The following is a 22,112-nucleotide window of genomic DNA, read 5'->3' on the forward strand; positions in this document are numbered from 1 at the left end:
TGTTACATTTTGGCGTAGGGATTGCATGGTTGGAGGAGAAAGCTTGAAGATGGGAGAATTATTAAAAGTCGAGAAATTGGTTGAAGAAGTTGGTGAATTTTTGGAGAGATTTAGAGATTTGGGCTTTGTAAATATTTATCTTGTAATTTATTTAAGTCAAATACTCTTTTAATTAATTTTTGGGCTTTAGTTTTTTTGGAAGGACCGAAACCCACGAATGATAGGGTGTTCGGCCGCTTAAGGGTTAATTTCCTTAGTGTTTTAATGGGATAAGGACTCCTCGTTTAGTTAAGAGCCGCAATTTGAGACTATAGATAGGGAGTTTGACTTTGATTAGGATATATCATGCACTTTATTTCCCTTAGCTAGAGCAGAACGATTTTTTTTATGCATACAATTCTTAGTTTTATGTGATTACTTTTTTAGCTTTGAATTTATTGAAGATTGCGGCTGGAGTAATTTTCGAGTGTGTCAAACGAATTCTCTCAATTGTCAAAAGTGGTGACTTTAATTCTTTGCAATTTTATTTCGTTTATTTAGTGTTTAATTATTTCATGCTTGCTTTTATTTCTTTGATTGTTATTAATTTAATTATGAGTAACTAAACTTTTAATTCGACGAGAATAATGAAGCATTAATTTAATAATCTGTGAGACCTAATTGAGCATAAAATTAATTCCCATTAATTTTGATTAATTCCTAGGGTTTAAAGATAATTCCGATTTTATTTAAGTCTGGCCAACTTAGGTTAATTGGATTACAGTCAATTAGCACCTCCAATCCGTAATTGTTGGAATAGGGCTGATTAGTGATAAAACTACCATGTTCGTAGTAGGAATTAATTGGTATATTAATTATTGCTAGCTTATCTAGGATAATTGATATAGAATGAGTTCCTTCATCTTAATGCTATTAGAATATTAAATCTAGGTCTGACGTCTCCAGCTAGGTTATATTTTAATAAGGGAAATAAGCAGGTCTGGCGTCTCCAGCTGTTTATCGACACAGTATGTAGGAATTGGGGTACGTCCGTTGCGTTTCACGGTATCCTATAACTGGTTGGTTGAATTAATTAATCTTTGTGTCGATGATCAGAGCCTTGAATTAGTGTGGATTTATTTGAGTCGAATTACCCTTTTATTGATTTATTTCAAGAGTATTTTTATTTGATTTATTGCATTCTTAGTTAATTAATATTTTTCTCAATTTAAGGCGTGGTGGCATCACCAATTTTATAGATTTGAGGGAATTGAATGATTTTATCTGCTCTCTGTGGGATCGACCCTACTTATCATTATACTAATTTATTTTGATAATTCTGCAGGAATTATTTGGTGGAAAACGACGACCACCACAGGCTTTTTTTGACATTCCTACATATTAATGCCATATACTTAGATTTTTTTTTGTTCGGTTGGCACATAAACTCGAATTAAACCCGAATTCGGTCCGCCCTAACTAAGGAAAAAATAGTCTTACACGTAATAAATGGACAAATTTTATGTTTTTTTCAATTAGCAGACGAATATTGTGTTTCTTTTTTCAAAATGACTATTTCAAAAGCGCTCTCTCAGAAAAATGTGGCGAATTAAATAAATAGAAAAAAAAATGAAAAAGTTGAATTGCGAAGAAAAATGACATATTTTCTTGAAGATCCCATAGGATTCTCCGGTATGAGAGAGAAGGTGCGCGAGCTGAGGGCCATTTTTTAAGAGTTTATAGAGGCTTTACACTACATATGTTTTAATAGGTGAAATAAGAATTTACAAGAATGTTACTCCATTCGTCTCATAACAAGTATTCTAGTTTGTTTCAATAAATTATTTAATTTGTTTTTAAAATAGAAAAGAATTAATTATTTTAATGAATTGTCTATAGTGTGTAGTTATTTTTTATTTTGAAAAAGCTATAAAATATTAAAAATAACTACAATATGAACAATACAATACAATACAAATTATACAATAACTATATATATATATATATATATATATATATATTTCAAATAAATTATTTTACTATTTAATTTGAAAAAAGTAAAAAAAAATTATTTAATTAATTTACGACTTGCCATAATATATTATGCTAGCCATCATATGGCCGCAGAGTATCACTCTATTTACACCGCTGTCAATATATTGTACTCTCATTAAGGGCCTGTTTGATATGGGTTTATAGGTAGGATAAATTAAATTAATACAGATTAGTGTGATGTTTGATATCATGTGCAATTAATATGGTCAACTCCTACTTAATCCTACTTCGCCATGCTATTTTGTGGGATTAACCCATACTAATAATCCGTCCACCCCCCTCGGATAAATTTAATACTGAGAAGTTGCTGTCCACCCCCCTCGGATAAATTTAATACTGAGAAGTTGGATAAAAATTCTGCTACCCTTCCTCACGCATATCGATGCAAATGCCCAAGTAATGGTGGACACACGTGATATTTTTAAAATTATGTGAGGATAGTTTTAGTATTAGATAATATAATCCAACATAACCCTATTGATATCAAACATAATATAGGATTAAGTAGCCATGATATCAAACACCCATACACTAATCCACACTAATTTCTCAAGATAATTTTAATCCTAATCAATCATAAACTGCAAATCAAACGGCCCCTAATAGTAGTAATAGGAATTATTTAAAAAGACCCCGTTCAAAAAAAAAAAAAAAAGGAATTATTAAAAACCCTAGTTCCCAAACCCAAATCAGATAAATTTTTTCGTTCCAGAATCAATCCAGGCCTTCCAGCGCCGCCGCAAAACCACCGCTTCAGTCAGTTAACGGAGACAATGGCGTCGCAATACGACCTGACGCCGCGGATAGCGCCGCATCTAGACAGGCATCTGGTGTTCCCGCTACTCGAGTTCCTACAGGAGAGAGGGTTGTACCCTGAGGAAGATATTTTGAAGGCGAAGATTGAGCTGCTCAACCACACTAACATGGTTGATTACGCCATGGATATTCATAAATCTCTCTACCGATCGGACGATGTTCCTCAAGGTGTGTATTCTTCGTGTTTGTGGAAGATATCAATTGGTGTTCTGTTTTTGTTTTTCCCTGAAATATTTGGATTTTTTCAGAGCTTTTTTTAGGAAGACGGATTGTCGTGTATTTGATTTGTTGGTGCAATGGCTTATTTTTATCCGATAATTTAGGTAGTAAAATCTCTTGTCTTAGAAGTTGTATTATATTTATTTAATTCCAGTTGTTTTTAGGGTTTTGGCGTCTCAGATTTTCTCAAGGTTCCATTCTGAGATCTGAGAAATTAATCACTTGTCATCCCATATTGCCTGGAGCTGCAATTGCTCGTTTCCATTGTCTAAATTCAATGTGGCTTTTTGTGTGGGTCTGTGTGTGGATTTTACATTGCTTGCTGTACTGCGAATCATTCTGTTGGAGTAGAAAGCTTCATATTCTTTGTATTGAGTTAGGTTTGCATGTTTTCTTTACATTTGCATATAGTTTTTCTAGTGTTAAATCATGTTATTGTTGATATATTGATTTTTGGTCATTCTTCCCTGGTATTAAAAATCTTATGCTATTTCTTGCTGCTGGTTTACTTTAGACATGATCGATAGGAGAGCTGAGGTGGTGGGTAGGCTGAAGGCGTTGGAAGATGGAGCTGCTCCTTTGATTGCCTTTCTGCAGAATCCTCATGCAGTTCAGGAATTAAGGGCCGACAAACAGTACAATCTTCAGATGCTTAATGAGCGCTATCAGGTTTTTAGCCTCCTTTATACTTGAAACTTCATGATCATTTCTACTTTCAGAACAGTGATGTTTGATTTGTCATACTTCTAGCTGCGGTTTACTTGCAAGTTGAATTTGATAGGCTTATGGAGACTTCTTGGTTGTCTGTTAGTTTTATTGATAAATTTGTGTTTTTATTTTTGCCCAGATTGGTGCCGAGCAGATTGATGCATTGTATGATTATGCCAAGTTCCAATTTGAATGTGGAAATTACTCTGGTGCTGCTGATTATCTGTATCAGTACAGAGCCTTGTGCACTAACAGTGACAAGAGTTTGAGTGCATTGTGGGGAAAATTGGCAGCAGAGGTCCTGATGCAAAATTGGGATATTGCACTGAAGGAGCTTAACCGTCTGAAGGAAATCATAGACTCTAAGGTGGTTTGATGCACATATGGTTCTCGGAGAAAAAAATTACTTCCTTTCTTCACTGCATAGTCTGAAACTTATAATGAGAATGCCTTTGCAGAACTTCTCTTCCCCATTGAATCAAGTCCAGTTAATGCACTGGAGTCTATTCATTTTCTTTAATCATGATAATGGAAGAACACAAATTATCGACTTGTTTAATCAAGACAAGTATGTTTCTGACTCATTTTATTATTTCAGTTATTTCTTTATGTAGTCTTCTAGTAGATGATATTTCATTTCAGTCTGTCTGAAAAAGACTTCCACCTTTTCCAGTGAAGCATCTGAATAAGGAAATAATCAATTGTTTTGAACGGTCCACTGACTTGTAGGTATCTCAATGCCATTCAAACAAATGCTCCCCATCTTTTACGTTACCTGGCTACTGCCTTCATTGTGAACAAAAGAAGAAGGCCACAATTTAAGGAATTCATAAAGGTTATCCAACAAGAGCAGTACTCTCATGAAGATCCCATTATAGAGTTCTTGGCTTGCATCTATGTCAACTATGACTTTGATGGAGCTCAGAAGAAGATGAGAGAGTGTGAAGAAGTAAATTTCCTTATCTTCATATGGTTCTCATTCATGTGTTTGTGATCCTTTGAATAGATTTTTCTACTTATTAGTTTGATGGAAAGCCATTTGATATTTACCAATTCCCTCCTAGCATTTTGTAACTGCAGATCAGCAATTCTGCTTGTTGGGTGAAGATTGTGGTGTTTCTTATCTTTCTATATGGTAGACTTGTTTCAAAAACCATAAGTTTGACATGGTATGTAATTCTCTAAATTGTGGTTGTGCAGGTTATACTGAACGACCCATTTCTTGGAAAAAGAATTGAAGAGGGAAATTTTACAACTGTACCCCTGAGAGATGAATTTCTTGAAAATGCTCGCCTTTTCAAGAAAACCGCAAAGAAACTAAGGAAAGAGGCTAAGGCAAGGAAGCTACTGGAACTGCTGGATTCGCAACTTGACGTGTCCGCTCACACGGAACAGTTCGTTGAGGCGGAACCCAGTGCTGCCGCTGCTAACGAGACTCTGTTTGCCCAAACAGACCGTGATTCAGATGCAGAAACTGATTGTCAGGAGGAAGTTAAGTCAAATTTCGACGAGAGCACCAGAGACGACATTGCTGACGATCCTAGACTGTGTGACCTCTCCAGTCACGAGGCTGATGACCCACCCACCCCAATTCGTATGCTGGCAACTGCTACCGGTATTGAGATTAAGCTTGGACTGCTTAATGTTCTTCCGAAGTACTATGGCAAGAAGGGAGAAGATCCGTACAATTTCTTGAGCGAATTCATCAAAATTTGCAAGGTCCAGAAACGCCCAGCTGGTGTTACAGAAGAACACTTTAGATTGGCGGTTTTTCCTTTCACTATGACAGCAGAGTCGAACTCTTGGTTCGCGAGTCTTCCACCTTATTCTATCACTACATGGGCGGAGATGAAAAAGCTATTCCTAGAGCACTTTTTCCCTCCCACCAAGACGAATGCGCTAAAGAAGGAAATTAGTGGAGTGAAGCAGGAGTACGATGAGTCATTGAGCACATACTGGACTCGATTCAGGAGGTTGGTAGATAGCTGTCCAAACCATAAGTTTTCAGAGGGGGATTTGCTGCAATATTTCTATCAAGGGATGACGGTAGATACCAAAAATTTGGTGAATTCATCAAGTGGAGGAGCATTTTCTCAAAATACTGTGAGCGAAGCTAAAAAGTTGATTCAACACTTGGTGGAAGCAACGAGAGAGTATGAGGAGCCACGTATTCAATTGCTCAAGAAAGTTGCACAGGCAAGTTTCTCTAACTTTGAGGACAAGTTCGAAGAAAGAATGGGGAGGATGGAAAGAATGTTAAGTACTGTGGTGGAGAAGGTGGCAAATGCTGGACAACCGATAGAAAAATCATGTGGCGCGTGTGGTAACTTTGGCCATACAAGTTTGCAATGCGCTGGGGGCGACGAAGATCTTCAAGCCCAAGTGAACTCGTCTCACAATTTTTACAACTGTTCTGATCCACTGCCCCCTTTGCCCAAACAGGACCCCTACTCGAGCAGCTACAATGCGCTGTGGAGAGATCACCCTAATTTTCGTTTGAGAGACCAAAGCAATCAAGTGCAGCAGCAGCAGCAAAGTTATAGATCGCCTCATCAAAGAGGATTCCAACAAGCACCACCACCTCCACAAGAAAATCAAGGAAAAGCTCTTGAAGAGATGATGAGAGAGTTAATTGGCTCACAACAATTATTGCAAAATAATTTGCAAACAACCTATGAAGCGGTGCTAAAACTCCAACAGTCTCAAGCAGAGCAAAGGGTTCAGATCGAAGGGTTGGCTCGTCAAGTGTCTCAGCTTGCAACGTCTGTGAATCAACTCAATGGCCATCAAGGCAAGTTACCATCTCAAGTCCAATTGAATCCGAGGGAGAACGTTAGTATGATCACTTTGAGGAGTATCAAGGAGTTGAGTGAGCCCACAAGCCAGAATTCAAGTGGATGTTCGAGTAAGGCTTCTGGAGTTGAATCTCAATTGCAAAAATTCAAAAATTCTGGAGGTAAGGTGGATTCTGCAATCCAGAATGCAGATAAGTCCGGTTTGGCCAAACAGAACGGTGACCTGGCAGCTGTGCAGAAAGAAAAAGAGGTAGAACACAAATTAGTTGAGGGTGAGCAGTCGATGGTTCATAAACCTTTGAGTCTACATGATCCCGAGATCGAGATACCTGTTCCCTTTCCTAGGAGGTTAGCAAAGAAGAAGCCGAAGGAAGAGCTAATGGATTTCATGAAGATATTTGGAAAGTTGGAGATTAATCTTCCTTTCCTCCAAGCATTCAAATTCCCTCATATGAGCAAGTTTTTGTGTCAACAGTGATACGAAAAGAGTTGCCGTCCAAATGCAAGGATCCAGGTATGTTTTCTCTGCCATGTTACATCGGTGATACTAAGATTGAGCATGCTATGTGTGATCTAGGAGCTTCTATTAATGTCATGCCTTTAGCTGTTTATAATAGTTTAAATGGTGTGAAGTTGGTAGATACTAAAGTTGTGATTCAGTTAGCCGATGGATCATGTGTGCACCCTGAAGGTTTGCTTGAAAATATCCTTGTGAAAGTGAATAATTTTGTTTATCCTGCTGATTTCTATGTGGTGAAAATGAGTGGTATGCAGTCGAAGGAGTCAGCTGGTGTTCTGTTAGGTCGTCCTTTCTTAAGGACCACTAGGGCAGTTATTGATGTTTATATTGGTACTATTTATTGTTTGGATTATCATAGAGAAAAGTTTACTTTTAACATTGATGATACCATGAAAAGTATTCATGCTGTTAAAACTGTTTATGCCACTAATGTTACTGACCCTTTTGTCCAAGAACATCTTGAAACTAAATCTGTGCATGACAAATTTCTTCATGTTGACCCGAAACTCGCAGGTTCTGGACATACGGACTGTTTGCCCAAACGGAAGCCACGCGACAGAAATCTGCATTTTGATGTGGAATCACCCGACTTAAAAGATAAGTGTGTGGAGGAGCTTCGTCTTGAAGCTTATGACGCCGCGATGTGGTATAAGGATCGCACCAAGATGTGGCACGACAAGAACTTGCAAGGAAAGACATTTACAGTCGGCCAAAATGTACTTTTGTTCCAGTCAAAGCTGCGGTTGATGATCGGAAAATTGAAGACGAAGTGGATTGGCCCCTTCGTGATACAGTCTGTTTGCCCAGACGGGGCGTTTGAGATTCGCAGTTTAGACACGGCTAAGATATTCACCGTGAACGGACAACGTCTGAAGCCGTACTATGATGCTTCTTCTTTGGTTCCAGCGGAGTCTGTTTCGCTGCTGCTTTCGGGCACGTTTTGAGCACTTGAGCAGTCGAGGCAACGACGTTAAATAATGGCGCTTATCGGGAGGCAACCCGACTTTCTTCCCTTTTAATTTTTCGTTTTGTTCTTTTCTTTAATTCTCGTTTTTCGTTTAGTTTTTTTTAAGTTTCTTAGTTTCCATTCCTTAGTTTTAATTTTTTTTGTTATGTTTCAGTTAAAAAGAAAAAAAAGAAAAAAAAAGAGAGAGATCGACGGGAATGTGGCAGCCCTACAGGAGAGCATCGCGAACTTGAGCGCCATCATTCGACAAGAGATGCGACGGCGGCGCACACGGTGACTTCCTTCCTTTTCTTGTTTTGTTTCGCATGTTTTTTGTGTTGTCTTCGTGTTTTATCTTTTGTCTTGTTTCTTGTTTTGTCTCATGTCTTGTTTCGTTTATGTCTTTGTATTTTTCGTTTCGTTGTGTGTCTCCGTTGCTCCTTTGCTTATACTTTATTTTGTTTGCTTGAGGGCAAGCAAAATCTAAGTATGAGGGGGCGTCTTTGAGTTTGTGTTATGTTGAGTCAGTTTTTATGTTGTGTTTTGGGTGTTGTGAGCCTCGTGATTGTTGAAGTATTAGTGATAAGCATGCTGTCGGTTGAGTTGTGTGATGAACTTGAGATTTGATACTTGAGATTTGGGATTTTGAAATTGAAAATTTTGTGTTTTAATTGAATGACATTTGGGATGACAAATAAGAGCAATAATGAGTAAAAAGTCACATATAAGTGAGAATTGAGCTTAATAGAGTAGATCAATCTCTACTAATCTTCTTTTTGAGTGGTTTGTTATTCATGAAGTTGTGATATGTTGTGAGTCATTGGTGATGCATGATAGAAGACACTAGGGTAGCCATTTGGCTTGCTTTTAAATTCCTACCTAAACATTAACCCTTAGTGAGCCATTTTTGAAGTCTTGACCATGTTCTTTCTTATTAGTCACTAAATAATTAAGCCAAGGCCTGTTTTGAACTATCTCTTTGGCCCAGTGATGCATGTCTAATTCCGAACTTCATTCCATTAATTACTAGAGAAAGTTAAGCTGTGTTCTTATGTGCTGTTTGCCCAAACTGCTGTCTTGTGCAAAATGATAAGGATCTGTGATCCGTCTGGCCAAACAGTGGCATTGATCAGTTGAGTTCTTGGGATGGGAGCAGTTTTGGGAGACGATTTGTGGATATTTTGTAGATGATGATTGCATGTTGATTGAGGATATAAAAAAAGAAGGGTGCTGCAAAAAAAAAAAAAAAAACAAAGAAAAAAAAAAGATGTTGCACCAGTTTGAGTTGAGCATGTAGTATCATTGTTATTATTGGAGTTTTTCCCCTAAGTTTAGTAGCTTTCTTTCTTTCTCTATGAACTTGAAATTGTGGATGATGGTTTGGATTAGATGTGCACACTTTGATTTTCAATGCTTGAGCTTAGGACCCCTAGGATCTTGCCAACATAATGAATGGTCCTTAGCCCCATTACAACCAATGAGAAAAGACCTTCTTGAGTTGCTATGTGACTATGACATATCACGACTAAGTGAATTTTTCTTCTTGTGTGTGAATTTCCAAAATAAATAGTGAATCTTGAGAGGAATTTGTTGTTGCTTGATTTGGACTAGATAGACAATGAAAACACTTGTTTGATATTTCCTCTTCTTGATTTGAGAGTTGAGAATCGATTGTGAGTCGCATGGTTCGATTTGGCGGTGTGTCATGTTACTAGTGTTTTGCTGATTACTTGGCTATCGTTTTTAGTTGAGTTTGTCGTTGTTGGTGTCCTTGTTTCTTTCTGTTTTCTTTCCAGTTGGTTGTTGTGTCCGTTGTTTCGTTCTTTGTTTTTAGAGTCTTACGTGTCGTGCCGAGGAAGGAGGTTGTCACGAGTGGCTGATTTCACCATTAAATTCTTCTTTCATGTCATACTTGAGGACAAATATAATCTAAGTGTGAGGGGATTTGATGTATGCATTTTAGCTACTTAGTTTGGTGTATGTTTCGCCATTATTTTATATGATTTTACATGGTTTGTTACATTTTGGCGTAGGGATTGCATGGTTGGAGGAGAAAGCTTGAAGATGGGAGAATTATTAAAAGTCGAGAAATTGGTTGAAGAAGTTGGTGAATTTTTGGAGAGATTTAGAGATTTGGGCTTTGGAAATATTTATCTTGTAATTTATTTAAGCCAAATACTCTTTTAATTAATTTTTGGGCTTTAGTTTTTTTGGAAGGGTCGAAACCCACGAATGATAGGGTGTTCGGCCGCTTAAGGGTTAATTTCCTTGGTGTTTTAATGGAATAAGGACTCCTAGTTTAGTTATGTCGGAGCCCGATATAGCCAGTGATAGCGTATACCAAGTATCGTACGACTAATAAAAGAAATAATGAAAGAAATAGAAATACATCTTGTTTTAGCGGAATCAATTTCAAACTTTACTCATTTTAAAGAAGGATTTCAAGACTAAAATATTTTCTTACTTGGGTAAAACATAAATAAGCAATTGCAAACTTAGTAAGGGTTTGAGAAGTATTTTCCCTTATGGGATATTACAGGTATAAGCAAATTAAATAAGAGTTTCATCAGAGTTATGCAGCGAGATGCGTTACTATATGTGTGAAGACATATAGCAGGGAGTTCAAATTCTTATAGAGTCAAAGCTTATAAAGATAAGTATGAGACATAGGAAAGACACAGCCAACTGACAATTCCAACAGCCTTCACCCTCCTCGCGCCAAGCCAGACCTGCACATTTAGAAATACATGCAGGGCTGAGTACCAAAAAGCACTCAGTGGACTCATGCCGGAAATAATTGAAATGTTGCTCTTAGAGCTATATGTCAATCTTGCCCTTTTCAATGTATCAACAGGATTTAGCTGAGATTTAAAATACATGTTCATGTTTTTCTGTCATAAACTCATTTGCATCATCATAATAATATCATTAGTCTGCAGACAATATATATTCACGGTATGTGCCAACTATGAGAACTCATATAACATATATATAAGGTGAAGAGAAGGAGGCCTCCTTCAAATCACCGTGACCGGCCGACTAGAGACGGCTCACGATCACCTCTGCGCACAAAACCTTTACTGTCATATAGATCAGCTAAAGGCCGATATCTTGCATCATGATCATAATCATGTCTTTCATAGAGGCAACATACCACATCTCATTCTCATAAATATGGCAAGTTGACAATTTTCATAATACTCATCAATAATACATCAACATGCTTCATTTTCATAAGTTTCATCAATAATAATTCAACATGCTTCATTTTCATAAGAATTTGCATTGAACTCATTATCATGGTAGCTAGCCATAATAGAGTTAGAATAAAGCCCACCTGTCTCAGGGATCGATGACGTAACGCTCAGAGTCGTACTAACGCCGGCCGTCACTCGAACCTTTGGTGGCGCACGTGGTTTAGATTGTCATGTGACAAAATAAACTCTAGTTAGAAATTAATCTAACTAATATCTAATACTTATACTTGCATCAATGCTTAATCTCATCTTATAACTTCTCTACTATTTACCCAATTGCACATCCCAATTTAATTGGATATCTTATCCAATTAAAAGACTCTCAATCCTAGGTAAATAGCATTCATATAAATCACATAGTCATTCATGCTTCAAATTACTCAACTAATCCATAATATATATATGAATTATCTCAATACTCAAGTGACATGAACTTGAAATCTTTTTCATTGTAAATAATTCTCAAATATTGGAAATAAATATATAAAATTTTCTAGTAGTATTTTCATGACATAACATGGTGTATTTATCCACCAAAACTTTGAAATCCTCAAAACAAATACAAAGTAGAAATTTTCGGACTCCTACAGTTTTACCATTCTGCTCTGCCTCAACTTTAACGAATAAGCTGTTTTAACTCAGAAATCTCCTGGATTCAAGACTTATACCGATGAAAACCTTTTTGAGTCTAGTTTTGTTTAAAAAAAAAGTAGAGTGAAAAACTCCAAGTGGTTTAAGAGATATGGGTGTTTTCCCACAGTCTACCAGATTCGGCAGTTTTGCACGAATGGAAGTTAGGATTTGTGAAAAATAGTAAACGTTGTCCAAATGGTTTGAAATTTGATGTGCATCGGTATAATACATGTATCTTTCTGTCATAAAAATTTGGGAGGCTGAATGTTTTTGAAAGTCACTGAAAAGTGTGACTCTAGGGACTGCCCTTCTGAATTTCCGGCGAAAATGTGCAGTAAAAGTTTTATATTTTAAAAAGGTAGTAAACGAAGTCCAAATGACTTGAAATTTTACCAGCATTCTTAAGACACATATATCTACACACTGTAAAATTTTGAAGATTTGTGGGCGAGGGAAACCTCGTCGACTCATCAGTCCAGAACGTAAGAAAATTTCTCAAAATGGTTGAAATAACAACATTTACACATATCATCATGGATCTACAATTTCACCACCATTCTCATGCATTTTCACACTAAGAACTCATCATTCTTCAATTATCATAACATATAACCCTCTTAAGGGTTTTCAAGAATATCTTCCCTTCTCATGCATCTAACATGTAGAGGTGTATGAGCATATGAGGAGTAGTGGAAAGTTTGAAGGAGTTCATATGCTTTCTTTCACCAACATTTTCGAAAATCATAAGAGTAGAGAGAAGGGATTATCATGCTTCAATATGCTTCAATATACATGCTTATACATCATGAAAATATATACATAACATAAGAGGAGTGATGAGGACTGAAATATGCACCAGCGTTGTGCTAAACAAGGGAATTACTGCAGCAGCACAGCTCGACTCTCGGTTCGACTAGGGAGCGAAGCTCATGTAATAGGGGCTTGGGCCCAATTATTTAGGGCTAGTGGGCTAATGGGCCAAATAGGCTCAAGGCCCTTACTTTCTCCATTTTCTATAAATAGTTTCTTTTAGCTCTCATTAGAGGATAGTCATTATTTCTGACTCGACAACTTGTAAACTGTAAATCACTCTCGATTATAGTGGAAAACCCCCAAAACCCCGTGGACGTAGGTCTTCTCGACCGAACCACGTAAATTCGTGTCATTTATTGCTTTCTAGTTTTAGGTGTTGGTTTCTCGTTTCACCAACTGGCGCCGTCTGTGGGAAAATGAGCTAAGGCGTGAGTGTTTTTCGGTTACTATTCATCGGAGTTACTGTTCTTCGAAGTTACTGTTCATTGGAGTTACTGTTCATCACTGTCCGGCTACTGTTCATCGGATTCAATTCATTTTCTCCAGATCTGTTCTTCTTAGTTTGCCGGCGACCCATTCAGTTTAGATCCGACTTCCACCAGCAGTCATCTCTCCATCTCCGATCGAAGATCCCAAAATCAGAAAACACAATCTCGCCATCTCTGATCGATGATCCTCTTCGAACGATTCAGATTCACGCACACCGGCCACGGGCATAGGGGAAAACCCCCGATTTTCTTAAATCCATACGTACTTCTCAACAATTTAGTGAAAATCACAATAAATCCTGATGATTCTCTATGTTTTCTTATGTTTCCAAGCGAATCACCGATGGGGGCCCTTCTTTTGAGACCAGCGCTCTCCGCCGCTTCCGCAACCACGGCTCAATCGTCCGGGCGGCCGACGTCGATGCCGTTGCTGTCACGATTCTTCGCCGCTCTTCGTGGTGATCCTGAAGCCGCTGGCAGGCATGTTCTTCCGTGAGCAGGATTCGGGGCTATGCTCTGCCTCACAGCGGCGGTGGAGGCGGCACCGGAGCCTGACGCGGCTCGCCAATCTCGATGATAGGGCAGCTTCACCAACAATTCATCAAGCCTTCCTTCAATTTACGGTTGAGAAAGGCCCATCTCACATCTTGGGTGTTTATTTCGTGCTCGGTCTCTCTCCATCGCGCTGAAGTTATGCCGCTGCCGCCTGGTGAAAGCCAGCGAGCGGCCTAGCCAAGACCAAAGCCCTCGGAAATCGCCGCTAGTGCTCCGATAACTGAGATCGCAGCTGCCGCTGTAATTTCAGAAATCCTCTCCATCTCCATTTTTGCTGAGCTCAGCCGAGCAGTAGGGATCTGCCGTCGATTTCCTCTTTAGCTGGACAGACGCGAGGATCTCCAGCGTCGGATGGGTCATCGGCGTGAGATAGATGCACCTGATGTGGTCGGCAAGGACTTGGGTCAGAGCTAAAATATTATCAAAGCTAAGTTCGCTACCTGCTATTGTAAAAGTGTTCGATGTTTCTATGCTCTAATGTGGGATCTATGATATACTTACATGGATTTTTGATTTGCTGGGTGTGGATTACTGTTGTGGCTAAGCTTTAGTGGGCTTAAGATTTTATCATTTCTTCTCAATGAATTAAGTAGTCATGGGAGATGGATAGATGGGTTATATGTTCATATGAGTTTATTAGACATTTGATGGGATGCATGAATGGGAATGGATTGGAGAATTCTTATGGCTGCCAGACTTTGTTGTTTTCTAAGTATTTATCCGGATTTCATTGTGAGGTGTTTCTATTGAATTTGCATGGGAAGGGTTATTGCCATTGGAATGCTTAACATTGTTAGATTGTACATGATGATTTTTGCATGAAATTTTCTTGGGAATCGTGATGATTTTTGCATTTACATTATACATGAATATTGATGGGATTATTTGCTAAGTCTTATTTGAATTTTGATGATGGTTATTCGTGAGTAATATTGTGGACTATGGACTATGAGTAATCTATCCGTGATCAAGTGTTGGTATGTGGGATTGATTTACTTTGGGATGGTCACAATGACTTGAGTTATTGACTCAATAGACAATCTGATAAGCTCCTGGTCTCAGACTCATGCTGCTATGTTGAGTTATTGATGCATTAGATACTTGTGATGGATGTTGAGGGTTTGTGAGAGTTTGAACGTTTATATACTTAGTTATTCATGACGACTGTGGCTGATCTTTGTTATTGCCTTGAGCTGCTAGAAGCCTAGAATTGATTTGGGAAATATGTACATGTGAATTGATTCTGTGATAGCTTCGTTTCTACTTATTTTTGCTGTTATGTCTCTCTCTATTTGATTTTGATCGAGGTGTAGGTGAGTCTATCATTTTGGGGCTGGAAGGGCAGAGTTTCACGAAAAAAAAAAAAAAAAAAAAGGATTTAAGGGAAGTTCTTCTGCTTTGCACTGTGTTGATTCTTGGGATTTTTTAGCTTGTTATTGTTGTGATTTTACTTTATAGTGCTATGATGCTATTATGATTTTTGGGACTTGATATTGTTGAGATATAACTCTTGGGAGTGATTTAGCTATGATTTTTGCTCTGATTTTGGGGATTAATTCTGTCATTTTGTTGGACTAACTTAGCCCTGATTTCGCATGGTGAGTTCAGGACCACCAAGACGGGTATTTCAACATTTGCTCGCTGTTGAGAACACTACGATTGCCTAGCTGAGCCAAATATGATTTATTCATGGGAGCTCTTGACAAAAGGGGACAAATGACAGCTCCGCTAGTTACTTGCTCGGGTCCTAAGCTCAACTTTTGGGGAATGTTACAACATTAAAAGAGGGTTGCTGAACACACTCACAAAAAAGAGACTAATCGTGACATGGGTTTTTGGGTTAACGACATTAGTGAATTCGTGGTTTCATATCCTCTGCACTGATGAATAATTATTGTTTATTCATTATACTTTCTCTTTGAGAATCGTGATTTCAGGATTGTGAATTTCAGCCATTGGGACACAAATATCCTAATTTATGTGTCATTTTTGGGGATTCTCACAACTTTTGTTCGGTGGAATAAATGTTTAGGGCGGCACTGTTGCTTGGGAAAAGCAAAGCGTACACTTTTTTACTTGTTAATTGATTTACAGCCCTATTTCTAAGGGCTCTCATATTTTACTAATATATATGTGCTTAAGAATTTTTGTAGCACAGGATAAACAAATTTGGGGAATGATTTGAACAATTATGGTCAATACCATAATGTAAAACAGGGTAACCCACTAGTAAGTGGTAATTCAGGTATTTCGCTGAACTCTATCAATGGGAAGAGTATGATTGGGATATGTTATACTTTAACAATCGGGCATAATATATGATCTTTGATGGGATTTGAAAATTTGAATGAATTCAGCGGGATATGAATATGAGAATCAAGTTGTGGCAATGAATTATATAATCTAGTGTTCGAATTCTCTTTGCAGCCCTGTCTCAAGGGGCTCTCATATTTTACTAATATTCTCGTTCAAGAGTTCTTACAGCACATGATAAACAGCTTTGGGAAAAAACTTGAACATGGTAATCACCATAACACGAAAAGCTAATCCACTTGTAAGTGGTAATTCAGGTACTTCGCTGAACTTTATCACGTGGAAGCATGTGAGCATGATGGGGGAGTATTATGCTTTATCACTAATTATGATTTTAGGGTATTTTATGGGAACATGTAAGCATGATAAGGATTTGGGAAACATTCTATTTCTTTACTTGGGAAAAACCATAACTTATATGATCTGTGCTGGGATTTATGCAACAATAATTATGTCTTGGAAGCTGCACACCTTCTGCATATGTGCCTAGGGCTAGATTATGAATTGACTAAGTACACGAAGCTGCACACCTCCTGCATATGTGCTAGGGCTTGAACTACAACTTGAATTATGTTACTTGGGAACTGTAGTTATGCTAACTCTCTCACAATCATCACAAGCATGAGCACCAAACACACACACACTTAACATGTTCATAACAGAGTATTGCACATGTCACCAGAGGGGGGAGTAGGGTGTATACCCGTAGTCCCCAATTTTCAAATTCAAAAATTGCTTCTCAGCAAGTCAAGGGAAAAACAGAGGAATCATTGTTATCGTAAGCCGCGAAAGTTGGTTGTGCCACCCGGGCCCTCCATGCTCCGCGCAGAAATCATCGTGTAGTCGTAAGCCGCGAAAGTTGGTTGCGCCACCCGGGCCCTCCATGCTCCGCGCAGATATCACCGTTTACTCGTAAGCCGCGAAAGTTGGTTGCGCCACCCGGGCCCTCCATGCTCCGCGCAGATATCATCGTGTAGTCGTAAGCCGCGAAAGTTGGTTGCGCCACCCGGGCCCTCCATGCTCCGCGCAGATATCACCGTGTACTCGTAAGCCGCGAAAGTTGGTTGCGCCACCCGGGCCCTCCATGCTCCGCGCAGAAATTATCGTGTAGTCGTAAGCCGCGAAAGTTGGTTGCGCCACCCGGGCCCTCCATGCTCCGCGCAGATATCACCGTTTACTCGTAAGCCGCGAAAGTTGGTTGCGCCACCCGGGCCCTCCATGCTCCGCGCAGAAATCATCGTGTAGTCGTAAGCCGCGAAAGTTGGTTGCGCCACCCGGGCCCTCCATGCTCCGCGCAGATATCACCGTTTACTCGTAAGCCGCGAAAGTTGGTTGCGCCACCCGGGCCCTCCATGCTCCGCGCAGAAATCATCGTGTAGTCGTAAGCCGCGAAAGTTGGTTGCGCCACCCGGGCCCTCCATGCTCCGCGCAGATATCACCGTTTAGCCGTAAGCCACGAAAGTTGGTTGCGCCATCCGGGCCCTCCATGCTCCGTGCAGGGTGTTCTCTTTACCGTAAGCCACGAAAGTTGGTTGCGCCATCCGGGCCCTCCATGCTCCGTGCAGGGTGTTCTCTTTACCGTAAGCCACGAAAGTTGGTTGCGCCATCCGGGCCCTCCATGCTCCGTGCAGGGTGTTCTCTTTACCGTAAGCCACGAAAGTTGGTTGCGCCACCCGGGCCCTCCATGCTCCGTGCAGGGTGTTCTCTTTACCGTAAGCCACGAAAGTTGGTTGCGCCATCCGGGCCCTCCATGCTCCGTGCAGGGTGTTCTCTTTACCGTAAGCCACGAAAGTTGGTTGCGCCATCCGGGCCCTCCATGCTCCGTGCAGGGTGTTCTCTTTATCGTAAGCCGCGAAAGTTGGTTGCACCCCCCGGGTCCTCCATGCTCCGCGCAGAGGGTTACTATTTAATCGTAAGCCGCGAAAGTTGGTTGCACCCCCCGGGTCTTCCATGCTCCGCGCAGAGGGTTACTGTTTAATCGTAAGCCGCGAAAGTTGGTTGCACCCCCGGGTCTTCCATGCTCCGCGCAGAGTGTTCAAGCTTGGATGGGAAGCAGCAAAGGAGGGAAGCAGCAAAGGAATGCATACAAAGGAGGGAAGCAGCTGAGGAATGTTCTGCCGTGATTTCATTGCTCTGCTGTGATTTCACTACTCTACTGTGATTTCAATGTTCTGCCGTGATTTCATTGCTCTGCTGTGATTTCACTACTCTACTGTGATTTCACTGCTCTGCCGTGATTTCACTGCTCTGCCGTGATTTCACTGCCCTACCGTGATTTCACTGCTCTGCAGTGATCCCAATGCTCAGCCACCGTCCGTGATCCCAATGCTCAGCCACCGTCCGTGATCCCAATGCTCTGCCGCCGTCCGTGATCCCAATGCTCTGCCGCCGTCCGTGATCCCAATGCTCTGCCACCGTCCGTGATCCCAATGCTCAGCCACCGTCCGTGATCCCAATGCTCTGCCGCCGTCCGTGATCCCAATGCTCTGCCACCGTCCGTGACTTCAATGCTCTGGCATAATTTTCTTCCTCTGCTGGGATTTCAATGCTCTGTCGGGGCTACTCTGAGGGACATTTCTCTGCTCTGAAAGGGCATTTCGCTGCTCTGATCGGGCTGCTCTGAGGGACATTTCTCTGCTCTGAAAGGGCATTTCTCTGCTCTGAAAGGGCATTTCTCTGCTCTGACCGGGCTGCTCTGAGGGACATTTCTCTGCTCTAAAGGGCATTTCTCTGCTCTGACCGGGCTGCTCTGATGGACATTTCTCTGCTCTGAAAGGGCACTTCTCTGCTCTGACCGGGCTGCTCTGAGGGCATTTCTCTGCTCTGACCGGGCTGCTCTGAGGGACATTTCTCTGCTCTGAAAGAGCATTTCTCTGCTCTGACCGGGCTGCTCTGAGGGACATTTCTCTGCTCTGAAAGGGCACTTCTCTGCTCTGATCGGGCTGCTCTGACGAGCATTTCTTTGATCTGATAGGAATTTCTCTGCTCTGACCGGATATTTCTCTGCTCTACTCTACGGGCTACACTGTTTTGCGCCTTTGCTCTATGGGCTGTTTTGATCTATTCTAATCGCTGTTCAGCGAGAAATAAGCCGCCTCTTAGGCGTGCCACTGTTATCTATTGGTCTTCTCACGCGCTGGATTTTTTACGCGCTCAACAACATGGTATATTGTTCAGACTCGACAAATATTTATGACGGGTTTTCTCACATGATCAAAGTATCATATTTCTCAACTTTGACATGGGTCTTCCTATGTTATTCGGGTATTCTTGCAGCGGTCTTCTGATTCATCCAACACAAAGCATTTATATTGCTTATCTATGCAAAGTATTCAATATGGGGTATTCTCAGCGCTGGTCTTCTTATGCGCCCAAAGAAATGGAAGTTATTTATCTTTGTCAACATTCAATAAACAAGAAGGAAATCTAACTTGGAACTATAATTCCAAAGTCAAGGGGAAAATGCTTATTTTTGCTTTCTTACAGTATTAAAACTCTTATGTCTTCATGATTTGCAGGGATTAAGGAAAACAGCACAGCACTGGCTTTAACAATACTTCGCTGGTTGAACACGAAGAATACCCGGTTCAACCAGACTAGGGGGGAGTAGCTGATGAGGACTGAAATATGCACCAGCGTTGTGCTAAACAAGGGAATTACTGCAGCAGCACAGCTCGACTCTCGGTTCGACTAGGGAGCGAAGCTCATGTAATAGGGGCTTGGGCCCAATTATTTAGGGCTAGTGGGCTAATGGGCCAAATAGGCTCAAGGCCCTTACTTTCTCCATTTTCTATAAATAGTTTCTTTTAGCTCTCATTAGAGGATAGTCATTATTTCTGACTCGACAACTTGTAAACTGTAAATCACTCTCGATTATAGTGGAAAACCCCCAAAACCCCGTGGACGTAGGTCTTCTCGACCGAACCACGTAAATTCGTGTCATTTATTGCTTTCTAGTTTTAGGTGTTGGTTTCTCGTTTCACCAAGGAGGATTGAGGTTGCTACCAATAAGATCAATGGAGGTGGAGTAGAAGATGATGCGTGTTATGCTTGGAGCTTGTGCTTGAAGATTGGATCACACTTGATGGCTTTAGTGTGAAGGTAGAACACTTTTGGCTTCCTTAACTCTTTCCAAAAATGGTGAAACAAGGAGATAAGTGTGGTAGAGTGAGGAGTGGAGGGCTGCCGAAAATAAGGGGGGAGAAAGAGAAGAGGAGAGCTTGCTTTGATGAGGTGATGTGATGGTGTGATTTGCTTCATTAATGTGTATCTTGCAATAACTAGGATGATAAATGGTGAGGATGTCATCCTCTTAATGGTGCAGGAGAATGAGAAGAGAGAAGAAAGAGAGCCGAGCATGAGGGGGGGGGGAAGAGATTGTGCATGTGCATGTGTGATCTCAAAATAAGGGATTGTGTTGGCTAAAACTAGGTTGGCTACTTAGGGGAGTTGTTAATGTGGGCATGTGGGTTTCATTTATGGGAGGAGAAAAGAGTAATGAGGGAGAGAAGAGAGGAGAGAGAAGAGAGAGAGCCGAGAGAGGGAGTGAGAGAGGTCGAGAGAGAAAGAGAGAGATCGAGAGAGAGTGAGAGAGAAAGGGAGAGGTATATATATATATATATATATATATGCTTGAATAATTATAACACATATTTAGTGTGTGGGAATATATACCTCATGAAAATATATATATTCATGTGAGGAAAATTTCTCTCAATTATGATATTACTAATATCATAATAACAATGCGTCAATAAATCATATGTGAATATTCTACCACGTAAAATATTAATATCACATAGACATTTCAACTAAAAATATAGGGCGAAGATAGGTTTCTCGAAAATAAATTTATAAGACCCGAGAAAATAATATCGTCTCCTAATAAACTCTCAAAATAATTCTTATCTCATTTATTCGCCCACGTGCATAATTCCCATAATTCCTCTAGCTACTATTTAAACTCAATTTAAATCGAGCTAGGGCACAAATAGTTTCTCAAAATACGGGGTGTTACAAGTTAAGAGCCGCAATTTGAGACTATAGATAGGGAGTTTGACTTTGATTAGTATATATATCATGCACTTTATTTCCCTTAGCTAGAGCAGAACGATTTTTTTTATGCATACAATTCTTAGTTTTATGTGATTACTTTTCTAGCTTTGAATTTATTGAAGATTGCGGCTGGAGTAATTTTTGAGTGTGTCAAACGAATTCTCTCAATTGTCAAAAGTGGTGACTTTAATTCTTTGCAATTTTATTTCGTTTATTTAGTGTTTAATTGTTTCATGCTTGCTTTTATTTCTTTGATTGTTGTTAATTTAATTATGAGTAACTAAACTTTTAATTCGGCGAGAATAATGAAGCATTAATTTAATAATCTGTGAGACCTAATTGAGCATAAAATTGATTCCTATTAATTTTGATTAATTCTTAGGGTTTAAAGATAATTCCGATTTTATTTAAGTCTGACCAACTTAGGTTTAATTGGATTACAGTCAATTAGCACCTCCAATCCGTAATTGTTGGAATAAGGCTGATTAGTGATAAAGCCATCATGTTCGTAGTAGGAATTAATTGGTATATTAATTATTGCTAGCTTATCTAGGATAATTGATATAAAATGGGTTCCTTCATCTTAATGCTATTAGAATATTAAATCTAGGTCTGACGTCTCCAGCTAGGTTATATTTTAATAAGAGAAATAAGCAGGTCTGGCATCTCCAGCAGTTTATCGACACAGTAAGTAGGAATTGGGGTACGTCCGTTGCGTTTCACGGTATCCTATAACTTGTTGGTTGAATTAATTAATCTTTGTGTCGATGATCAGAGCCTTGAATTAGTGTGGATTTATTTGAGTCGAATTACCCTTTTATTGATTTATTTCAAGAGTATTTTTATTTGATTTATTGCATTCTTAGTTAATTAATATTTTTTTCAATTTAAGGCGTGGTGGCATCACCAATTTTATAGATTTGAGGGAATTGAATGATTTTATCTGCTCTCTGTGGGATC

At 39.7% G+C, this 22,112-nt stretch overlaps 2 protein-coding genes across 3 annotated transcripts in view; one reads left to right on the plus strand and one right to left on the minus strand.

Moving 5' to 3' along the window:
• LOC131001622 (H/ACA ribonucleoprotein complex subunit 4) overlaps positions 1 to 22,112 on the minus strand; it is an 806,367-nt gene that overhangs the window by 549,953 nt on the left and 234,302 nt on the right. The gene's annotated exons all lie outside the window — the stretch shown is intronic.
• Positions 2,655 to 10,344, plus strand: LOC131001509 (uncharacterized). Its single transcript, XM_057927905.1, has 7 exons — positions 2,655 to 3,018; positions 3,584 to 3,738; positions 3,917 to 4,144; positions 4,236 to 4,345; positions 4,507 to 4,726; positions 4,978 to 7,086; positions 7,606 to 10,344. Exons 1-6 carry the CDS (start codon positions 2,808 to 2,810, stop codon positions 7,048 to 7,050), a joined length of 2,997 nt encoding a protein of 998 aa, XP_057783888.1. The 5' UTR covers positions 2,655 to 2,807; the 3' UTR covers positions 7,051 to 7,086; positions 7,606 to 10,344.

The sequence above is a fragment of the Salvia miltiorrhiza genome, chromosome 1 (assembly GCF_028751815.1).
Source record: "Salvia miltiorrhiza cultivar Shanhuang (shh) chromosome 1, IMPLAD_Smil_shh, whole genome shotgun sequence".
In the NCBI taxonomy this organism is placed as follows: domain Eukaryota; kingdom Viridiplantae; phylum Streptophyta; class Magnoliopsida; order Lamiales; family Lamiaceae; genus Salvia; species Salvia miltiorrhiza.

What these genes read in the sequence shown, in the direction of transcription:
- LOC131001509 (XM_057927905.1), top strand. Translation starts at nt 2,808, where the DNA reads ATGGCGTCGCAATACGACCTGACGCCGCGGATAGCGCCGCATCTAGAC. An exon ending in TGCTTAATGAGCGCTATCAG is followed by an intron (nt 3,739 to 3,916) that starts GTTTTTAGCCTC and finishes ATTTTTGCCCAG; the next exon opens with ATTGGTGCCGAGCAGATTGA. An exon ending in AGGAAATCATAGACTCTAAG is followed by an intron (nt 4,145 to 4,235) that starts GTGGTTTGATGC and finishes ATGCCTTTGCAG; the next exon opens with AACTTCTCTTCCCCATTGAA.